General features: G+C 57.7%; 1 protein-coding gene across 2 annotated transcripts; it reads right to left on the reverse strand.

The window, feature by feature from the left end:
- Nucleotides 1–294: 294 nt before the first annotated feature.
- LOC148833249 (solute carrier family 22 member 6-like) lies at nt 295–18,103 on the reverse strand. 2 transcript variants are annotated; one of them, XM_088915947.1, is made up of 10 exons: nt 16,963–18,103; nt 14,625–14,728; nt 13,840–13,994; nt 11,842–12,010; nt 10,901–11,024; nt 9,038–9,153; nt 8,172–8,386; nt 6,345–6,453; nt 2,745–2,948; nt 295–1,667 (listed from the first exon to the last, which is right to left on the reverse strand). In XM_088915947.1, the coding sequence occupies exons 1-10, from the start codon at nt 17,380–17,382 to the stop codon at nt 1,589–1,591; spliced, it is 1,695 nt and encodes a 564-aa protein (XP_088772073.1). In that variant the 5' UTR covers nt 17,383–18,103; the 3' UTR covers nt 295–1,588. The 2 variants fall into 2 exon arrangements, with proteins under 2 accessions (XP_088772073.1, XP_088772074.1); XM_088915948.1 differs by having other exon boundaries at nt 8,162–8,386.
- Between the last annotated feature and the right edge of the window lie 1,087 nt (nt 18,104–19,190).

Below are 19,190 nucleotides of genomic sequence, written 5' to 3' on the forward strand. Positions count from 1 at the left end.
CTGGCTCCTGTCGCTTGCTGGGAAAGACTCCAGCTCTCCCATGACCCTGAACTGGAAGAGGTGGCTGGAAAATGGACGGATTCCATCTGCCATTAATCACACTTTTAACTGTAGTGTCCTTCTTGTGAAATACAGTATATCAGCGTCTCCCCCACTAGCGCCCAGTCTGGCGTGCTTAGCACAGATCACCCCGAATCACCTGGGATTTAAGACTAGGAACACGTGTGACTTCTCGATCAAGCAGGGGAATAAGTGGTTCATTGAAGGAAAGGTCTTCGAGGGCGGGAGGTCTGCAGCCTATGTGTTTTAATGAATTAACAATAAGATTGTAACGCACACGGCCGACACTGCAGGTTGTGCGAGCCGGTTGCCAGCGCGGTGTCCTCACCGTCCTTCCCTGTGGACAGCAGGGGCCTCAGCCGCCGGGCTGGGGGGAGATCTCCCTTTGGCTCAGCTGGCTGGGTCGCTGTTGAGTGATGCCGGAGGCCTGGGTTCGAGTCCCCAGCGGTGGGGGGTGGGGGGCCGAGCTGAGGCGGCAGGGGCGAGGGCGCAGACCCACGTGAACCCCAGAGCGCTACAGCGTGATCATACTGCAGTCGTGGGGCCCCGCCGACGCGAGATCGCAGAGGGCACTCCGACCCCCTGTGCTGGAGGAGCAGTTGAGGACGAGGCCACCCAGAGGTCAGAGGTCAGAGGTCAGGCACGCATCGACAGAGCAGAACGCGGGATAGCACAGGGACGATATCCGAGACACGTAATCCTGGGGTTCGGTAGAACAGAGAAACAAGGAGTCCGGTAACCAGGAAAAATCCGAGAAGACGAAATCCGGGCGTGGTCGAAGAAGGCAGGAGCAGAGATGGGGAACCGGGAGATCAGGGGAGAGGGCTGAGACGCACACAGGAGGAATACTACGGCAGGCTTCTCAACAGGGAGCCTGGGCTGGTGGGCGAGGGGACTTTAAACACTGCAGGGAGAGGGGCAGTCCGGGAGTGAGGATCTGTGCAATCTGGCACCTGTGGGAATGCGATGGGTTCAGTCAGGAAGGAGATCGTGAAGCAGCGGGTCTGGGAATGGAACGGCGTCCATGGGGGAGCGTACGCGGCGTGACAGCGCTGGTACGCTGGGGTACCACGCGCGCTGCCCCGAGCGCCACACGCACACACGTTCTGAGTGCGAGACGACACACTGCGACAGAGGCGTGTGGGAAGGGGACACATGACACATCTGGGCCATCGGAGGGGGGGGGGTCAGCAGGGCTTGGAGGCGGGGTCATTGGGGGGGCGGGGTCATCAGGGGTTGGGGCGTGGTCACCAGCGATTGGGGGCGTGGTCACCAGGGCTTGGGGCGGGGTCATCAGGGCTTGGGGCGTGGTCACCAGCGATTGGGGGCGTGGTCACCAGGGCTTGGGGCGGGGTCGTCAGGGCTTGGGGCGTGGTCACCAGCGATTGGGGGCGTGGTCACCAGGGTTTGGGGCGGGGTCATCAGGGCTTGGGGCGTGGTCACCAGCGATTGGGGGCGGGGTCGTCAGGGCTGGGGGCGGGGTCGTCAGGGCTTGGGGGCGTGGTCTGTCAGCCCTGGGGGTGTGGCTTCAGATGTCTTCCGTCTGCTGCAGATCCTTGCTGTCCTTCAGCATGAGCTCCTCCTTCTTGGTCTTCTGCCCACACGTTCTGGTGGAGAGAGATTCCGATGAAGCACTTGATGACATCATACAGGAGGCCAGCTGGTCCGGCGGTCAAGGTGCCGACCCTGTTGTACCGGGAGGCCAGCTGGTCCGGCGGTCAAGGTGCCGACCCTGTTGTACCGGGAGGCCAGCTGGTCCGGCGGTCAAGGTGCCGACCCTGTTGTACCGGGAGGACAGCTGGTCCGGCGGTCAAGGTGCCGACCCTGTTGTACCGGGAGACCAGCTGGTCCGGCGGTCAAGGTGCCGACCCTGTTGTACCGGGAGGACAGCTGGTCCGGCGGTCAAGGTGCCGACCCTGTTGTACCGGGAGGCCAGCTGGTCCGGCGGTCAAGGTGCCGACCCTGTTGTACCGGGAGGACAGCTGGTCCGGCGGTCAAGGTGCCGACCCTGTTGTACCGGGAGGACAGCTGGTCCGGCGGTCAAGGTGCCGACCCTGTTGTACCGGGAGGCCAGCTGGTCCGGCGGTCAAGGTGCCGACCCTGTTGTACCGGGAGGCCAGCTGGTCCGGCGGTCAAGGTGCCGACCCTGTTGTACCGGGAGGCCAGCTGGTCCGGCGGTCAAGGTGCCGACCCTGTTGTACCGGGAGGCCAGCTGGTCCGGCGGTCAAGGTGCCGACCCTGTTGTACCGGGAGGACAGCTGGTCCGGCGGTCAAGGTGCCGACCCTGTTGTACCGGGAGGACAGCTGGTCCGGCGGTCAAGGTGCTGACCCTGTTGTACCGGGAGGCCAGCTGGTCCGGCGGTCAAGGTGCTGACCCTGTTGTACCAGGAGGTTCCCAGTTTGAACTCTGACCCCTGAATTCCTGCGTGATTTGGAGTCTCGAACCCCCTGAGCTAAATGTTCAGAGGAGGTGATACTCTGAGGCCCAGCTGATGTCTCAGTTCACCAGACCACCTCACTCCCTGCAACACGCTGTGAGATCAATAACATATTATTGATCCTGGTAGTATAAAACCTGAATGTGTTTCAGTATCCTGGCTCCACTGCTACAGCCCTAGCTCTCCCCGCAGTGACCCTCTCCGACCCTTGTGTGACCCCACGCTGGCCTGGGCGTGACCTCTCACCTCTCCTCCACGTCCTGGATGGTGTCAGGCAAGGCTGTGCCCAGGGTCTCGGGCAGGAAGGCAGCGATGACCCCCGAAATGATGGGGGCGACCCCGTAGACCACCCCCGACAGCCAGGGCAGGAACTCTCCCAGCAGCAGCACCACTGGGGACACCATGGAGCCCACCCGCGCCACTATGGACATCCAGCCTATCCCAGACTGCCTGGGAAAGAGGGGAGGAGAGACCGGATCAACTCTGGGACTACACTGAGAGACAGGACCGTATCCACACCCTGCCTGCTGAGACTACACTGAGAGAGATAGACAGGACCGTATCCACACCCTGCCTGCTGAGACTACACTGACAGACAGGACCGTATCCACACCCTGCCTGCTGAGACTACACTGAGAGACAGGACCGTATCCACACCCTGCCTGCTGAGACTACACTGAGAGACAGGACCGTATCCACACCCTGCCTGCTGAGACTACACAGACAGACAGGGACCGTATCCACACCCTGCCTGCTGAGACTACACTGACAGACAGGACCGTATCCACACCCTGCCTGCTGAGACTACACTGACAGACAGGACCGTATCCACACCCTGCCTGCTGAGACTACACTGAGAGACAGGACCGTATCCACACCCTGCCTGCTGAGACTACACAGACAGACAGGGACCGTATCCACACCCTGCCTGCTGAGACTACACTGAGAGAGACAGACAGGGACCGTATCCACACCCTGCCTGCTGAGACTACACTGAGAGAGACAGACAGGGACCGTATCCACACCCTGCCTGCTGAGACTACACAGACAGACAGGGACCGTATCCACACCCTGCCTGCTGAGACTACACTGACAGACAGGACCGTATCCACACCCTGCCTGCTGAGACTACACTGAGAGACAGGACCGTATCCACACCCTGCCTGCTGAGACTACACTGAGAGACAGGACCGTATCCACACCCTGCCTGCTGAGACTACACAGACAGACAGGGACCGTATCCACACCCTGCCTGCTGAGACTACACTGAGAGAGACAGACAGGGACCGTATCCACACCCTGCCTGCTGAGACTACACTGACAGACAGGACCGTATCCACACCCTGCCTGCTGAGACTACACTGAGAGACAGGACCGTATCCACACCCTGCCTGCTGAGACTACACTGAGAGACAGGACCGTATCCACACCCTGCCTGCTGAGACTACACAGACAGACAGGGACCGTATCCACACCCTGCCTGCTGAGACTACACTGAGAGAGACAGACAGGGACCGTATCCACACCCTGCCTGCTGAGACTACACTGACAGACAGGGACCGTATCCACACCCTGCCTGCTGAGACTACACTGAGAGAGACAGACAGGGACCGTATCCACACCCTGCCTGCTGAGACTACACTGAGAGAGACAGACAGGGACCGTATCCACACACTGCCTGCTGAGACTACACTGAGAGAGACAGACAGGGACCGTATCCACACCCTGCCTGCTGAGACTACACTGAGAGAGACAGACAGGGACCGTATCCACACCCTGCCTGCTGAGACTAAACTGACAGACAGGACCGTATCCACACCCTGCCTGCTGAGACTACACTGAGAGAGACAGAAAGGGACGGTATCCACACCGTGCCTGCTGAGACTACACTGAGAGAGACAGACAGGACGGTATCCACACCCTGCCTGCTGAGACTACACTGAGAGAGACAGACAGGACCGTATCCACACCCTGCCTGCTGAGACTACACTGAGAGAGACAGACAGGGACCATATCCACACCCTGCCTGCTGAGACTACACTGAGAGAGACAGACAGGGACCGTATCCACACCCTCCCTGCTGAGACTACACTGAGAGAGACAGACAGGGACCGTATCCACACCCTGCCTGCTGAGACTACACTGAGAGAGACAGACAGGGACCATATCCACACCCTGCCTGCTGAGACTACACTGAGAGAGACAGAAAGGGACGGTATCCACACCCTGCCTGCTGAGACTACACTGAGAGAGACAGACAGGACCGTATCCACACCGTGCCTGCTGAGACTACACTGAGAGAGACAGACAGGACCGTATCCACACCCTGCCTGCTGAGACTACACTGAGAGAGACAGACAGGGACTGTATCCACACCCTGCCTGCTGAGACTACGCTGAGAGAGACAGACAGGACCGTATCCACACCCTGCCTGCTGAGACTACGCTGAGAGAGACAGACAGGGACCATATCCACACCCTGCCTGCTGAGACTACACTGAGATAGACAGACAGGGACTGTATCCACACCCTGCCTGCTGAGACTACGCTGAGAGAGACAGACAGGACCGTATCCACACCCTGCCTGCTGAGACTACACTGAGAGAGACAGACAGGGACCATATCCACACCATGCCTGCTGAGACTACACTGAGAGAGACAGACAGGGACCATATCCACACCCTGCCTGCTGAGACTACACTGAGAGAGACAGACAGGGACCGTATCCACACCCTGCCTGCTGAGACTACACTGACAGACAGGGACCGTATCCACACCCTGCCTGCTGAGACTACACTGAGAGAGACAGACAGGACCGTATCCACACCCTGCCTGCTGAGACTACACTGAGAGAGACAGACAGGACCGTATCCACACCCTGCCTGCTGAGACTACACTGAGAGAGACAGACAGGGACCGTATCCACACCCTGCCTGCTGAGACTACACTGACAGACAGGGACCGTATCCACACCCTGCCTGCTGAGACTACACTGAGAGAGACAGACAGGGACCGTATCCACACCCTGCCTGCTGAGACTACACTGAGAGAGACAGACAGGGACCGTATCCACACCCTGCCTGCTGAGACTACACTGAGAGAGACAGACAGGACCGTATCCACACCCTGCCTGCTGAGACTACACTGAGAGAGACAGACATGGACCGTATCCACACCCTGCCTGCTGAGACTACACTGACAGACAGGGACCGTATCCACACCCTGCCTGCTGAGACTACACTGAGAGAGACAGACAGGGACCGTATCCACACCCTGCCTGCTGAGACTACACTGAGAGAGACAGACAGGGACCATATCCACACCCTGCCTGCTGAGACTACACTGAGAGAGACAGACAGGGACCGTATCCACACCCTGCCTGCTGAGACTACACTGACAGACAGGGACCGTATCCACACCCTGCCTGCTGAGACTATACTGAGAGAGACAGACAGGAGCGTATCCACACCCTGCCTGCTGAGACTACACTGAGAGAGACAGACAGGACCGTATCCACACCCTGCCTGCTGAGACTACACTGAGAGAGACAGACAGGGACCGTATCCACACCCTGCCTGCTGAGACTACACTGAGAGAGACAGACAGGGACCATATCCACACCCTGCCTGCTGAGACTACACTGAGAGAGACAGAAAGGGACCGTATCCACACCCTGCCTGCTGAGACTACACTGAGAGAGACAGACAGGACCGTATCCACACCGTGCCTGCTGAGACTACACTGAGAGGGACCGTATCCATAGACAGAGAGAAGGAGAGAAGGAGAAATGGGGAGATGGGGCGATGGGGCGATGGGGCGATGGGAAGATGGAGAGATGGGTAATTACCGGATCACAGTGGGGAACAGCTCTCCAGCATACAGGAAACAGCACATGAAGGAGGCGGCCAGACAGCCCTTCCCCAGCACAGCCAGACAGGTCCGCAGCACCTGTAACTCTGATCACAAACACACACACAGGGGTCAGGGCCTGATACACACACAGACACACACACACACAGGGGTCAGGGCCTGAGTACACACACTGACACACACAGACACACACACAGGCGTCAGCAGGGCCTGAGTACACACACTGACACACACAGGCACACACACAGGCGTCAGCAGGGCCTGAGTACACACACTGACACACACAGGCACACACACAGGCGTCAGCAGGGCCTGAGTACACACACTGACACACACAGGCACACACACAGGCGTCAGCAGGGCCTGAGTACACACACTGACACACACAGACACACACACAGGTGTCAGCAGGGCCTGAGTACACACACTGACACACAGACACACACACAGGCGTCAGCAGGGCCTGAGTACACACACTGACACACACAGACACACACACAGGTGTCAGCAGGGCCTGAGTACACACACTGACACACAGACGTCAGCAGGGCCTGAGTACACACACTGACACACACACAGGCGTCAGCAGGGCCTGAGTACACACACTGACACACAGACACACACACAGGTGTCAGCAGGGCCTGAGTACACACACTGACACACAGACACACACACAGGTGTCAGCAGGGCCTGAGTACACACACTGACACACACACAGGTGTCAGCAGGGCCTGAGTACACACACTGACACACAGACACACACACAGGTGTCAGCAGGGCCCGAGTACACACACTGACACACACAGACACACACACAGGTGTCAGCAGGGCCTGAGTACACACACTGACACACACAGACACACACACAGGCGTCAGCAGGGCCTGAGTACACACACTGACACACACACCTATCCCACAGCCCCCCTCGTATCTCCCACTGGGACACACACCTATCCCACAGCCCCCCTCGTATCTCCCACTGGGACACACACCTATCCCACAATCCCCCTCGTATCTCCCACTGGGACACACACCTATCCCACAGCCCCCCTCGTATCTCCCACTGGGACACACACCTATCCCACACTCCCCCTCGTATCTCCCACTGGGACACACACACCTATCCCACACTCCCACTCGTATCTCCCACTGGGACACACACCTATCCCACAGCCCCCCTCGTATCTCCTACTGGGACACACACCTATCCCACACTCCCCCTCGTATCTCCCACTGGGACACACACACCTATCCCACACTCCCACTCGTATCTCCCACTGGGACACACACCTATCCCACACTCCCCCTCGTATCTCCCACTGGGACACACACCTATCCCACAATCCCCCTCGTATCTCCCACTGGGACACACACCTATCCCACAATCCCCCTCGTATCTCCCACTGGGACACACACCTATCCCACAGCCCCCCTCGTATCTCCCACTGGGACACACACCTATCCCACAGCCCCCCTCGTATCTCCCACTGGGACACACACCTATCCCACACTCCCCCTCGTATCTCCCACTGGGACACACACCTATCCCACAGCCCCCCTCGTATCTCCCACTGGGACACACACCTATCCCACACTCCCCCTCGTATCTCCCACTGGGACACACACCTATCCCACAATCCCCCTCATATCTATCCCACACTCCCCCTCGTATCTCTCACTGATACACACACCTATCCCACACTCCCCCTTGTGGACACAATGTAAGAGCCGCGTCCCTCTGAGACGCGCTGTGACAGTGAGCAGGACACACAGGAAGTGGACAGGAAGAAGCACCGTGACGGACCGGACGGCACCAGCAGGTTGGCGAGCACGGTCAGCCCGGCGAGGACGAGCGCGCCGCTCTGCGTGGCCCGGCGCCCCAGCGCGCTCATGGCCGCCGTGGCGAGCAGCTTGGCGGGGATGTCCACGGCGCCGAAGATCACCTGCATGAGGTAGAGGCTGACGCCGAACCTCGGCAGGTCCAGGGACAGGCCGTAGTAGGCGAAGCTGGTGGAGAACCTGGGGAGGAAGACCGCCCTCCAACACTCAGGTCAGACGCTCACTGGGTCGATGAACACGCTCACTCTTCCAATTAACACACTGACTGGTTCAATTAACACACTGACTTGTTCAATGAACACACTAACTGGTTCAATTAAGACGCTAACTGGTCCAATTAAGCCACATTAAGGCCTCAGGATGCAGAGTGGAGCCTGTTTTCCAGCCCTGGCCCTCCAGAACCCCAGTCCTGCAGGATGTCCAGGAGTCTTCAATAGAGGAAGAAAGATCACCTTGGACACCAGTCCATCACAGGAAACACACACACAGACACACACACACACACACACACACACAGCCTGGCCAGGACACCAGCCCATCAGAGGACACACACACACACCCTGGACAGGACACCAGCCCATCACAGGACACACACACACACACAACAGGGCCAGTTAACCCAGCAGCATGTCTGTGGACTGTGGGAGGAGACCAGAGCACCTGGAGGAAACCCAGGTGAACACAGGGAGAACATGCAGACTCCACACAGACAGCACCCCAGGTTTGGAATCGAACCCAGGGCCCCAGTGCTGTGAGACCCCTGCGCCAGTGTGCCACCCAAGTTATATCAGCTGCCTGGATAAGGAGCGAGAGGAGAGACAGCGCCCTCACCAGGCGAAGCTGAGGCAGACAGTGATTCTCCTCATGCCTGGTGTGCGCAGCAGGTCCAGGGCAGAGCTGGACTTCCTGGAGACTGACAGCTCCTTCTGCATGGCCGCCTGCAGCACCTGGACACAGGGACACACAGACAGACAGACAGGCTGACACAGAGACAAACAGGCTGACAGAGACAGACAGACAGACAGACAGACAGACAGACAGACAGACAGACAGACGCACAGACGCACAGACAGGCTGACACAGGGACAGAAACACGGACAGGCTGACAGAGAGACAGACGGCTCCTTCTGTACGGCCGCCTGCAGCACCTGGACACAGGGACACACAGACAGACAGGCTGACACAGGGACAGACACACAGACAGGCTGACACAGAGACAGACACACGGACAGGCTGACACAGGGACAGACAGACAGGCTGACACAGGGACACACAGACAGGCTGACAGAGAGACAGACACACGGACAGGCTGACACAGAGACAGACAGACAGACAGACAGACAGACAGACAGACAGACAGACAGACAGACAGACAGGCTGACACAGGGACAGACACACAGACATGCTGACACAGAGACAGACAGACAGGCTGACACAGGGACACACAGACAGACTGACACAGGGACAGACACACAGACAGGCTGACACAGGGACAGACAGGCTGACAGGCTGACACAGAGACACACAGACAGGCTGACACATGGACACACAGACAGGCTGACAGGCTGACACAGGGACACACAGAAAGACTGACACAGGGACAGACACACAGGCAGGCAGACACAGGGACAGACACACAGACAGGCTGACACAGGGACACACAGACAGGCTGACACAGGGACAGACAGACACACAGACAGGCTGACACAGGGACAGACAGACAGGCTGACACAGGGACAGACAGACACACAGACAGGCTGACACCGGGACAGACAGACAGGCTGAGACAGAGACAGACAGACAGACAGGCTGACACAGGGACAGACACACGGACAGGCTGACACAGGGACAGACAGACAGGCTGACAGGCTGACACAGGGACACACAGACAGGCTGACATAGGGACACACAGACAGGCTGACAGAGAGACAGACACACGGACAGGCTGACACAGGGACAGACAGACAGGCTGAGACAGAGACAGACAGACAGGCTGACACAGGGACAGACAGACAGGCTGAGACAGAGACAGACACACGGACAGGCTGACACAGGGACAGACAGACACACAGACAGGCTGACACAGGGACAGACAGACAGGCTGACACAGGGACAGACAGACACACAGACAGGCTGACACCGGGACAGACAGACAGGCTGAGACAGAGACAGACAGACAGACAGGCTGACACAGGGACAGACACACGGACAGGCTGACACAGGGACAGACAGACAGGCTGACAGGCTGACACAGGGACACACAGACAGGCTGACATAGGGACACACAGACAGGCTGACAGAGAGACAGACACACGGACAGGCTGACACAGGGACAGACAGACAGGCTGAGACAGAGACAGACAGACAGGCTGACACAGGGACAGACAGACAGGCTGACACAGGGACAGACAGACAGGCTGACACAGAGACAGACAGACAGGCTGAGACAGAGACAGACACACGGACAGGCTGACACAGGGACAGACAGACAGGCTGACAGGCTGACACAGGGACACACAGACAGGCTGACATAGGGACACACAGACAGGCTGACAGAGAGACAGACACACGGACAGGCTGACACAGGGACAGACAGACAGGCTGAGACAGAGACAGACAGACAGGCTGACACAGGGACAGACAGACAGGCTGAGACAGAGACAGACAGACAGGCTGACACAGGGACAGACAGACCTCGGAGTCGATCCTGTCCCCCTCGTCCTTGCGCCCGTTGAGTCTGGCCACCAGCCGCAGGTTCCTCACGGCCGCCTCCGTCTTCCCCTTCAGCACCAGCCAGCGGGCCGACTCCAGAACCCACCTGCGGGCCACAGAGCGGGCCGGGCTCAGCGCCTCATGACAGCGGCACTGTACAGAGACACTGCTCTCCCCTCGTTTTATATACCCCCCTCTCTCTCCTATATACCCCTGTCTCTCTCCTATATACCCCTCTCTCTCCTATATACCCCTGTCTCTCTCCTATATACCCCTGTCTCTCTCCTATATACCCCTCTCTCTCCTATATACCCCTGTCTCTCTCCTATATAGCCCTTTCTCTCTCCTACATACCTCTGTCTCTCTCCTATATACCCATATCCCTCGCTTATATACACCTGTCCCTCTCTTATATTCCCCTCTCTCTCCTATATACCCCTGTCCCTCTCTTATATACCCTTGTCTCTGTCCTATACACCCCTCTCTCTCCTATACATCCCTCTCTCTCTCATATATACCCCTGTCTCTCTCAATATACCCTTGTCTCTATATGTACCTGTCTCTCTCACCAGGAGTACAGGAAGGAGATGGAGAAGGGCACAGACACAGATCTACCTGTCTCTCTCACCAGGAGTACGGGAAGGAGATGGAGAAGGGCACAGACACAGATATACCTGTCTCTCTCACCAGGAGTACGGGAAGGAGATGGAGAAGGGCACAGACACAGATATACCTGTCTCTCTCACCAGGAGTACGGGAAGGAGATGGAGAAGGGCACAGACACAGATATACCTGTCTCTCTCACCAGGAGTACGGGAAGGAGATGGAGAAGGGCACAGACACAGATATACCTGTCTCTCTCACCAGGAGTACGGGAAGGAGATGGAGAAGGGCACAGACACAGATCTACCTGTCTCTCTCACCAGGAGTACAGGAAGGAGATGTAGAAGGGGACAGACACTGCCAGGGTCAGCCAGCGCCAGTCGCGGATCAGGTAGGCCACGCCCGCCAGGAGCAGCTGGCCAATCGTGTAGCAGTATCCTGCTCCTGTGCCGAACACTGTGCGCATGTGCACGGGGACCCACTCTAGAACTGAGGAGAGAGAGGAGAGAGAGAGAGGAGAGAGAGGGAGAGGAGGGGGAGAGGAGAGGAGGGGGAGAGGAGAGAGAGGGGGGAGGAGAGAGAAGAGAGAGGAGAGAGGGGAGAGAGAGGAGAGAGAGGGGAGAGAGGGGAGAGAGAGGAGGGGGAGAGGAGAGAGAGGAGAGAGAGGAGAGAGGGGAGAGAGAGGAGAGAGAGGGGAGAGAGAGGGATGAGAGAGGAGAGAGAGGAGAGAGAGGAGGGGGAGAGGAGAGAGAGGAGAGAGGGGAGGAGAGAGAGGGGTGAGAGAGGGGAGAGAGAGGGGGGAGAGAGGGGGGAGAGAGGAGAGAGAGGAGAGAGAGGGGGGAGGAGGGGGAGAGAGGAGAGAGAGGGGAGAGAGAGTCAGAAAGTGGTAGACAGGCACTCAAATGTACAGACACTCAGATAGACTGATAGAGAGACAGACAGGCACTCAGACAGTCCGGTAGTGAAGCAGACAGGCACTCAGACAGTCTGATAGTGAAGCAGACAGGCACTCAGAAAGACTGACAATGAGACAGACAGGCACATACAGACCGCTAGTGAGGCAGGCAGGCACTCAGACAGACTGACCATGAGACAGACAACGATTCAGACAGTTTGACAGACAGACGGGCAGTCAGACAGACTGACAGAGAGACAGACGGGCACTCAGACAGTTCAACAGAGAGACTCACTCAGACACACAGACACACCAACAGAGCCACTCAGACACTCAGACACACAGTGACACAGAGACACAGACACACAGACAGACACAGACACACAGACACAGACACTCAGACACACAGACACACAGACACACAGACAGAGACGCATAGACACAAACACTCAGACACTCAGACGCACAAAGACACAGACATTCAGACACACAGAGACACAGACACACAGACACTCAGACACACTGACACACAGACACACAGACACACAGACACACTGACAGAGACACACAGACACTCAGACACACGGACAGAGACACACAGACACACTGACAGAGACACACAGACACACAGACACTCAGACACACAGACAGAGACACACAGACACACTGACAGAGACACACAGACACTCAGACACTCAGACACACAGACACACAGACACACAGACACACTGACACACTGACACTCAGACACACTGACACGCAGACACGCAGACACGCAGACACACTGACACACTGACACACAGACACACTGACACACAGACACTCTGACACTCTGACACTCTGACACTCAGACACTCAGACACTCAGACACTCAGACACTCAGACACTCAGACACACAGACACACAGACAGAGACACACAGACACTCAGACACACGGACACACGGACACACAGACAGAGACACACAGACACACAGACTGACAGAAACACACAGACACACAGACAGAGACACACAGACACTCAGACACTCAGACACTCAGACACTCAGACACAGACACTCAGACACTCAGACACTCAGACACTCAGACACTCAGACAGACTGACAGAAACACACAGACACTCAGACACACAGACACAGACACTCAGACACACAGACAGACTGACAGAAACACACAGACACTCAGACACACAGACACAGACACTCAGACACACAGACAGACTGACAGAAACACACAGACACTCAGACACACAGACACAGACACTCAGACACACAGACAGACTGACAGAAACACACAGACACTCAGACACACAGACACAGACACTCAGACACACAGACAGAGACACACAGACACACAGACAGACTGACAGAAACACACAGACACGCAGACAGACACAGACAGACAGAAAGCAGCAGGATGACTCACGCAGAGAGAAGCAGTTCAGGCTCATCCCGGACAGAGCCATCCCACACAGGAATCGGAACACGCAGAACGCGGGGAAGGTGGGGGCGAAGGCAGCGCAGGTGCCACCCACAGCCATCAGCAGGTAGGAGAAGGTGAGGAGCATCCGCCGGCCAAACCTGAGACAGGACAGGGTCCGGAAAACTGGCATTACTGTGGATCCTCTCAGGGGTTACTGTGGATCATCTGAGGGGTTACTGTGGATCCTCTCAGGGGTTACTGTGGATCATCTGAGGGGTTACTGTGGATCCTCTCAGGGGTTACTGTGGATCATCTGAGGGGTTACTGTGGATCCTCTCAGGGGTTACTGTGGATCATCTGAGGGGTTACTGTGGATCATCTGAGGGCTCAGTGTGAATAATGGGTGGAGTCTGTACTGGGGGAGGGCTGTGTGAATAATGGGTGGAGTCTGTACTGGGGGAGGGCTGTGTGAATAATGGGGGGAGTCTGTACTGGGGGAGGGGTCAGTGTGAATAATGGGGGGAGTCTGTACTGGGGGAGGGGTCAGTGTAAATAATGGGTGGAGTCGGTACTGGGGGAGGGGTCAGTGTGAATAATGGGAGGAGTCTGTACTGGGGGAGGGCTGTGTGAATAATGGGAGGAGTCTGTACTGGGGGAGGGGTCAGTGTGAATAATGGGAGGAGTCTATACTGGGGGAGGGCCAGTGTGAATAATGGGAGGAGTCTGTACTGGGGGAGGGGTCAGTGCGAATAATGGGAGGAGTCTGTAATAGAGGAAGGGGCACTCACCTGTCTGCCAGGTCCCCGAAGATCACTGCTCCCACCAGCACACCTGCCATGTAGATGGTTTGAGCCATCTGCTTCAGAGAGCGCCTGTCACACACCAGGTCCCACTGCAGGGGAGGGCCAGGGAGGGAGAGGTGAGAGAGAGACACTGACCTGAGCCCCACCGACACCAGCCAGCCTCAGGACAGCACTGCTAGAATCAAGCACAGCACAGATCACACAGCCATATCTCACACACTGGGACACACACACACAACACTACCTCACACACTGAGACACACACAGAGAGAGGAGCCCCCTGAGCCAGCTGGTCCTGAGGCTCACTGACCTGAGCCACACCGACACCAGCCAGCCTCAGGACAGCACTGCTAGAGCACCACAACCCAGACTCAACCACATCACAGCACAGACCACACAGCAATATCTCACACACTGGGACACACACACACAAACACAACACAAACTGGAATGCTACAGAACCCTAAATAGACCATACACACTAGCTGAATATTTGACCAAGATAAGAAACAACAAACAGAAACAGACCCTGACGAAGTACAGGCTCAGTGACCACAGCCTGGACATAGAAACTGGACACAGACAAGACCTGGCTGCCCAGAGAGGACAGGCTCACTGACCACAGCCTGGACACAGGCAGACCTGACTGTCCAGAGAGGACAGGCTCAGTGACCACAGCCTGGACACAGAAACAGGACACAGGCAGACCTGGCTGCCCAGAGAGGACAGGCTCAGTGACCACAGCCTGGACACAGACACTGGACACAGACAGACCTGGCTGCCCAGAGAGGACAGGCTGTGCTCCCACTGCCAGTGGGGAGAAATAGAGACAGAGGTGCACTTCCTACTGCACTGACAGATACTCTGGGATTAGAGAAACATTCTTCCCTAAACTCAGAAATCTAGTCCCAGAGTTCCCACACCTGCCAGAATCACAACGGGTCCCAATCCTACTGGGAGAGGGAGGAGGGAACCTATGTGATCTCCCGTCACAGCCTGAGGAACAGTGAGTTTGTCTCCCAATAATACTCCTTCTGTCTACAGTATATGTAAACATTTTATGACATGTCTTTGTTGTAAATGTCTGTAATATGTCTGTAGATTTTATTTTACGTTTATTTTTTTTGTTTTTTTGTTTTGTTCCATGTGAATGTTATTATTTTATGTGCTTTGGCAACACAGATTGTACCCATCGGTCATGCTAATAAAGCACCTTGAATTGAACTAAATTGAACTGAGAGAGAGACAGGCAAGACAGACAGGTATAGAGAGAGAGAGACAGAGAGAGAGAGGAGAGTGAAGGGACAGGCAGGACAGGGAGAGGAGAGAGAGAGAGGAGAGAAGAGACAGGCAGGAGAGAGAGAGAGGAGAGTGAAGGGACAGGCAGGACAGGGAGAGGAGAGAGAGAGAGGAGAGTGAGGGGACTGGCAGGAGAGAGAGAAGAGAGAGGAGAGTGAAGGGACAGGCAGGAGAGAGAGAGAGGAGAGTGAGAGAGAGAGAAGGGACAGGCAGGAGAGAGAGAGAGGAGAGTGAAGGGACAGGCAGGAGAGAGAGAGGAGAGTGAAGGGACAGGCAGGACAGGGAGAGGAGAGTGAGAGAGAGAGAAGGGACAGGCAGGAGAGAGAGGAGAGTGAGAGAGAGAGAGGAGAGAAGAGACAGGCAGGACAGGCAGGAGAGAGAGGAGAGAGACAGAGAGAGAGAGGAGAGAAGGTACAGGCAGGAGAGAGAGGAGAGAGAGGAGAGTGAAGGGACAGGCAGGAGAGAGAGAGAGGAGAGAGAGGAGAGTGAAGGGACAGGCAGGAGAGAGAGGAGAGTGAAGGGACAGGCAGGAGAGAGAGAGGAGAGTGAAGGGACAGGCAGGAGAGAGAGGAGAGTGAGAGAGAGAGAAGGGACAGGCAGGAGAGAGAGGAGAGTGAGAGAGAGAGAGAGGAGAGAAGAGACAGGCAGGACAGGCAGGAGAGAGAGGAGAGAGACAGAGAGAGAGAGGAGAGAAGGTACAGGCAGGAGAGAGAGGAGAGAGAGGAGAGTGAAGGGACAGGCAGGAGAGAGAGAGAGAGGAGAGAGAGGAGAGTGAAGGGACAGGCAGGAGAGAGAGGAGAGTGAGAGAGAGAGAAGGGACAGGCAGGAGAGAGAGGAGAGTGAGAGAGAGAGAGAGGAGAGAAGAGACAGGCAGGACAGGCAGGAGAGAGAGGAGAGAGACAGAGAGAGAGAGGAGAGAGAGGAGAGTGAAGGGACAGGCAGGAGAGAGAGAGAGAGAGAGAGAGAGAGAGTGAAGGGACAGGCAGGACAGGGAGAGAGACAGATCTCTTCAGCCCCCGCTCACCTCCGACACCACGGTGGCGCCCGTCTCGGCCGTGTCGTACTCCCAGCCCTCCGCGCACGCCTGCAGCTCCGCGGCCGAGCCGTTCTGCGCGCCCCCGCCGCCCGGCGCGCTGCCGTTGGCGCCGAGCACCTGCCACTGCGGCCGCACGAACCTCCGGCAGCGGGCCGGCCGGCCGTCGGCGTCCAGGGGCGCCGTGAGCAAGGCGGGCACGAGCGGGGGCGCGGGCGAGGGCGGCGGGGGCGCGCCGGCGGCGCTCAGGTTGGCGGGCGCGCGGCAGCGGTGCGCGGGCGCGGCGGCCGCGAAGTTCTGCAGCAGGTTGTGGCTCGCGTGCAGCAGCACGGGCAGGCACAGCAGCGCCGCGTGCAGCGCCTGGAAGCGCCCCGCGCCGCCCGCCCGCTCCAGCAGCTCGGCGAAACCCATGTCGCGTGTACAAGACCCCCTCTGACGGGCGGCTAGAATGACGTCATCACCGCGCCGTCACAGCGCCGGAGTGAAACGGTTACAGGCCGAGCGGCTAATAGGTGTAATTTAATGAACTAATTAATTAATTAACGGTGTCCGGCCCTTGCGACAGCCCGCGCTCCTGGCAGTGAGAAACCGGTCGCTGGTGAACGATCACACTCAGGCAGAGGGGGACACGTGCGGGCTCGCGGGCGTGATTTCCTCGTGCGCACAGACAGGGGCGAGCCGAGCCGAGCCGAGCCGGTCCGGTCAGGACTCCGCCGTGTCGCCTGGGCGTGACTCCCGGACCGACCAGTCCCCACCCGCGCGCGCTGCAGGTCAGGGGCTGTCGGGTCCCTGAAGTGTCTCTGTCCGTCGCCCGTCCGAGCCCAGTTCTGAAAGCCCAGCCCGCCCTCGCCGGGTTTGCCTTGAGACGGAGAAGTCGCACTCGGCGCAGTTCTGGGGTTCGGGGTTCGGGGTTCGGGTCCGTGCTGCTGAGCGACCCCGGCAGAAGCCGTCGGTCCGGTAACAGCTCTTCAGTCACGAGCCCTGATCCAATACGGCAGGGCCGCCCCGGTCCCGGTCCCGGTCCCGGTGCCTGTGCCGCCCGCTCGGAGCTCTTCCCGCTCCCGGACCGAACCTCCAAACCTAGCGCGTGCGTCCACCCGAGTCCAACAGCTGGCTGCGGCGCGAGACGGGAGACAGGAGAGAGTGAGTGCGCGCGCGCCCCGCGGCCGTGCTTTTGAGCGGCTCCGCGACCTTGAACCCGGGACCCGGGACAGCCATATCTCACACACTGTTACTGTTTCACTGCTGGGGGGGGGAGTCACACGGGACAGCGCCGCCCCAGTCAGGGCAACACCCTGAGGAGACTGCTCTCTGACTGGGAGACTGGGAGACACTGAGAGAGAAGCCCCACCGACACCAGCCAGCCTCAGGACAGCACTGCTAGAATCAAGCACAGCACAGATCACACATCACACACACTGGGACACACACACAACACTACCTCACCCACTGGGACACACACACACACATCACTACCTCACACACTGAGACACACACAGAGAGAGAAGCCCCCTGAGCCAGCTGGTCCTGAGGCTCACTGACCTGAGCCACACCGACACCAGCCAGCCTCAGGACAGCACTGCTAGAATCAAGCACAGCACAGATCACACAGCAATATCTCACACACTGGGACACACACACACACATCACTACCTCACACACTGAGACACACACAGAGAGAGAAGCCCCCTGAGCCAGCTGGTCCTGAGGCTCACTGACCTGAGCCACACCGACACCAGCCAGCCTCAGGACAGCACTGCTAGAATCAAGCACAGCACAGATCACACAGCCATATCTCACACACTGGGACACACACACAACACTACCTCACACACTGAGACACACACAGAGAGAGGAGCCCCCTGAGCCAGCTGGTCCTGAGGCTCACTGACCTGAGCCACACCGACACCAGCCAGCCTCAGGACAGCACTGCTAGAATCAAGCACAGCACAGATCACACAGCAATATCTCACACACTGGGACACACACACACACATCACTACCTCACACACTGAGACACACACAGAGAGAGGAGCCCCCTGAGCCAGCTGGTCCTGAGACTCACTGACCTGAGCCACACCGACACCAGCCAGCCTCAGGACAGCACTGCTAGAATCAAGCACAGCACAGATCACACAGCAATATCTCACACACTGGGACACACACACACACATCACTACCTCACACACTGAGACACACACAGAGAGAGAAGCCCCCTG

The sequence above is a fragment of the Atractosteus spatula genome, chromosome 5 (assembly GCF_055471065.1).
Source record: "Atractosteus spatula isolate fAtrSpa1 chromosome 5, fAtrSpa1.hap1, whole genome shotgun sequence".
NCBI classification, from domain to species: Eukaryota; Metazoa; Chordata; class Actinopteri; order Semionotiformes; family Lepisosteidae; genus Atractosteus; species Atractosteus spatula.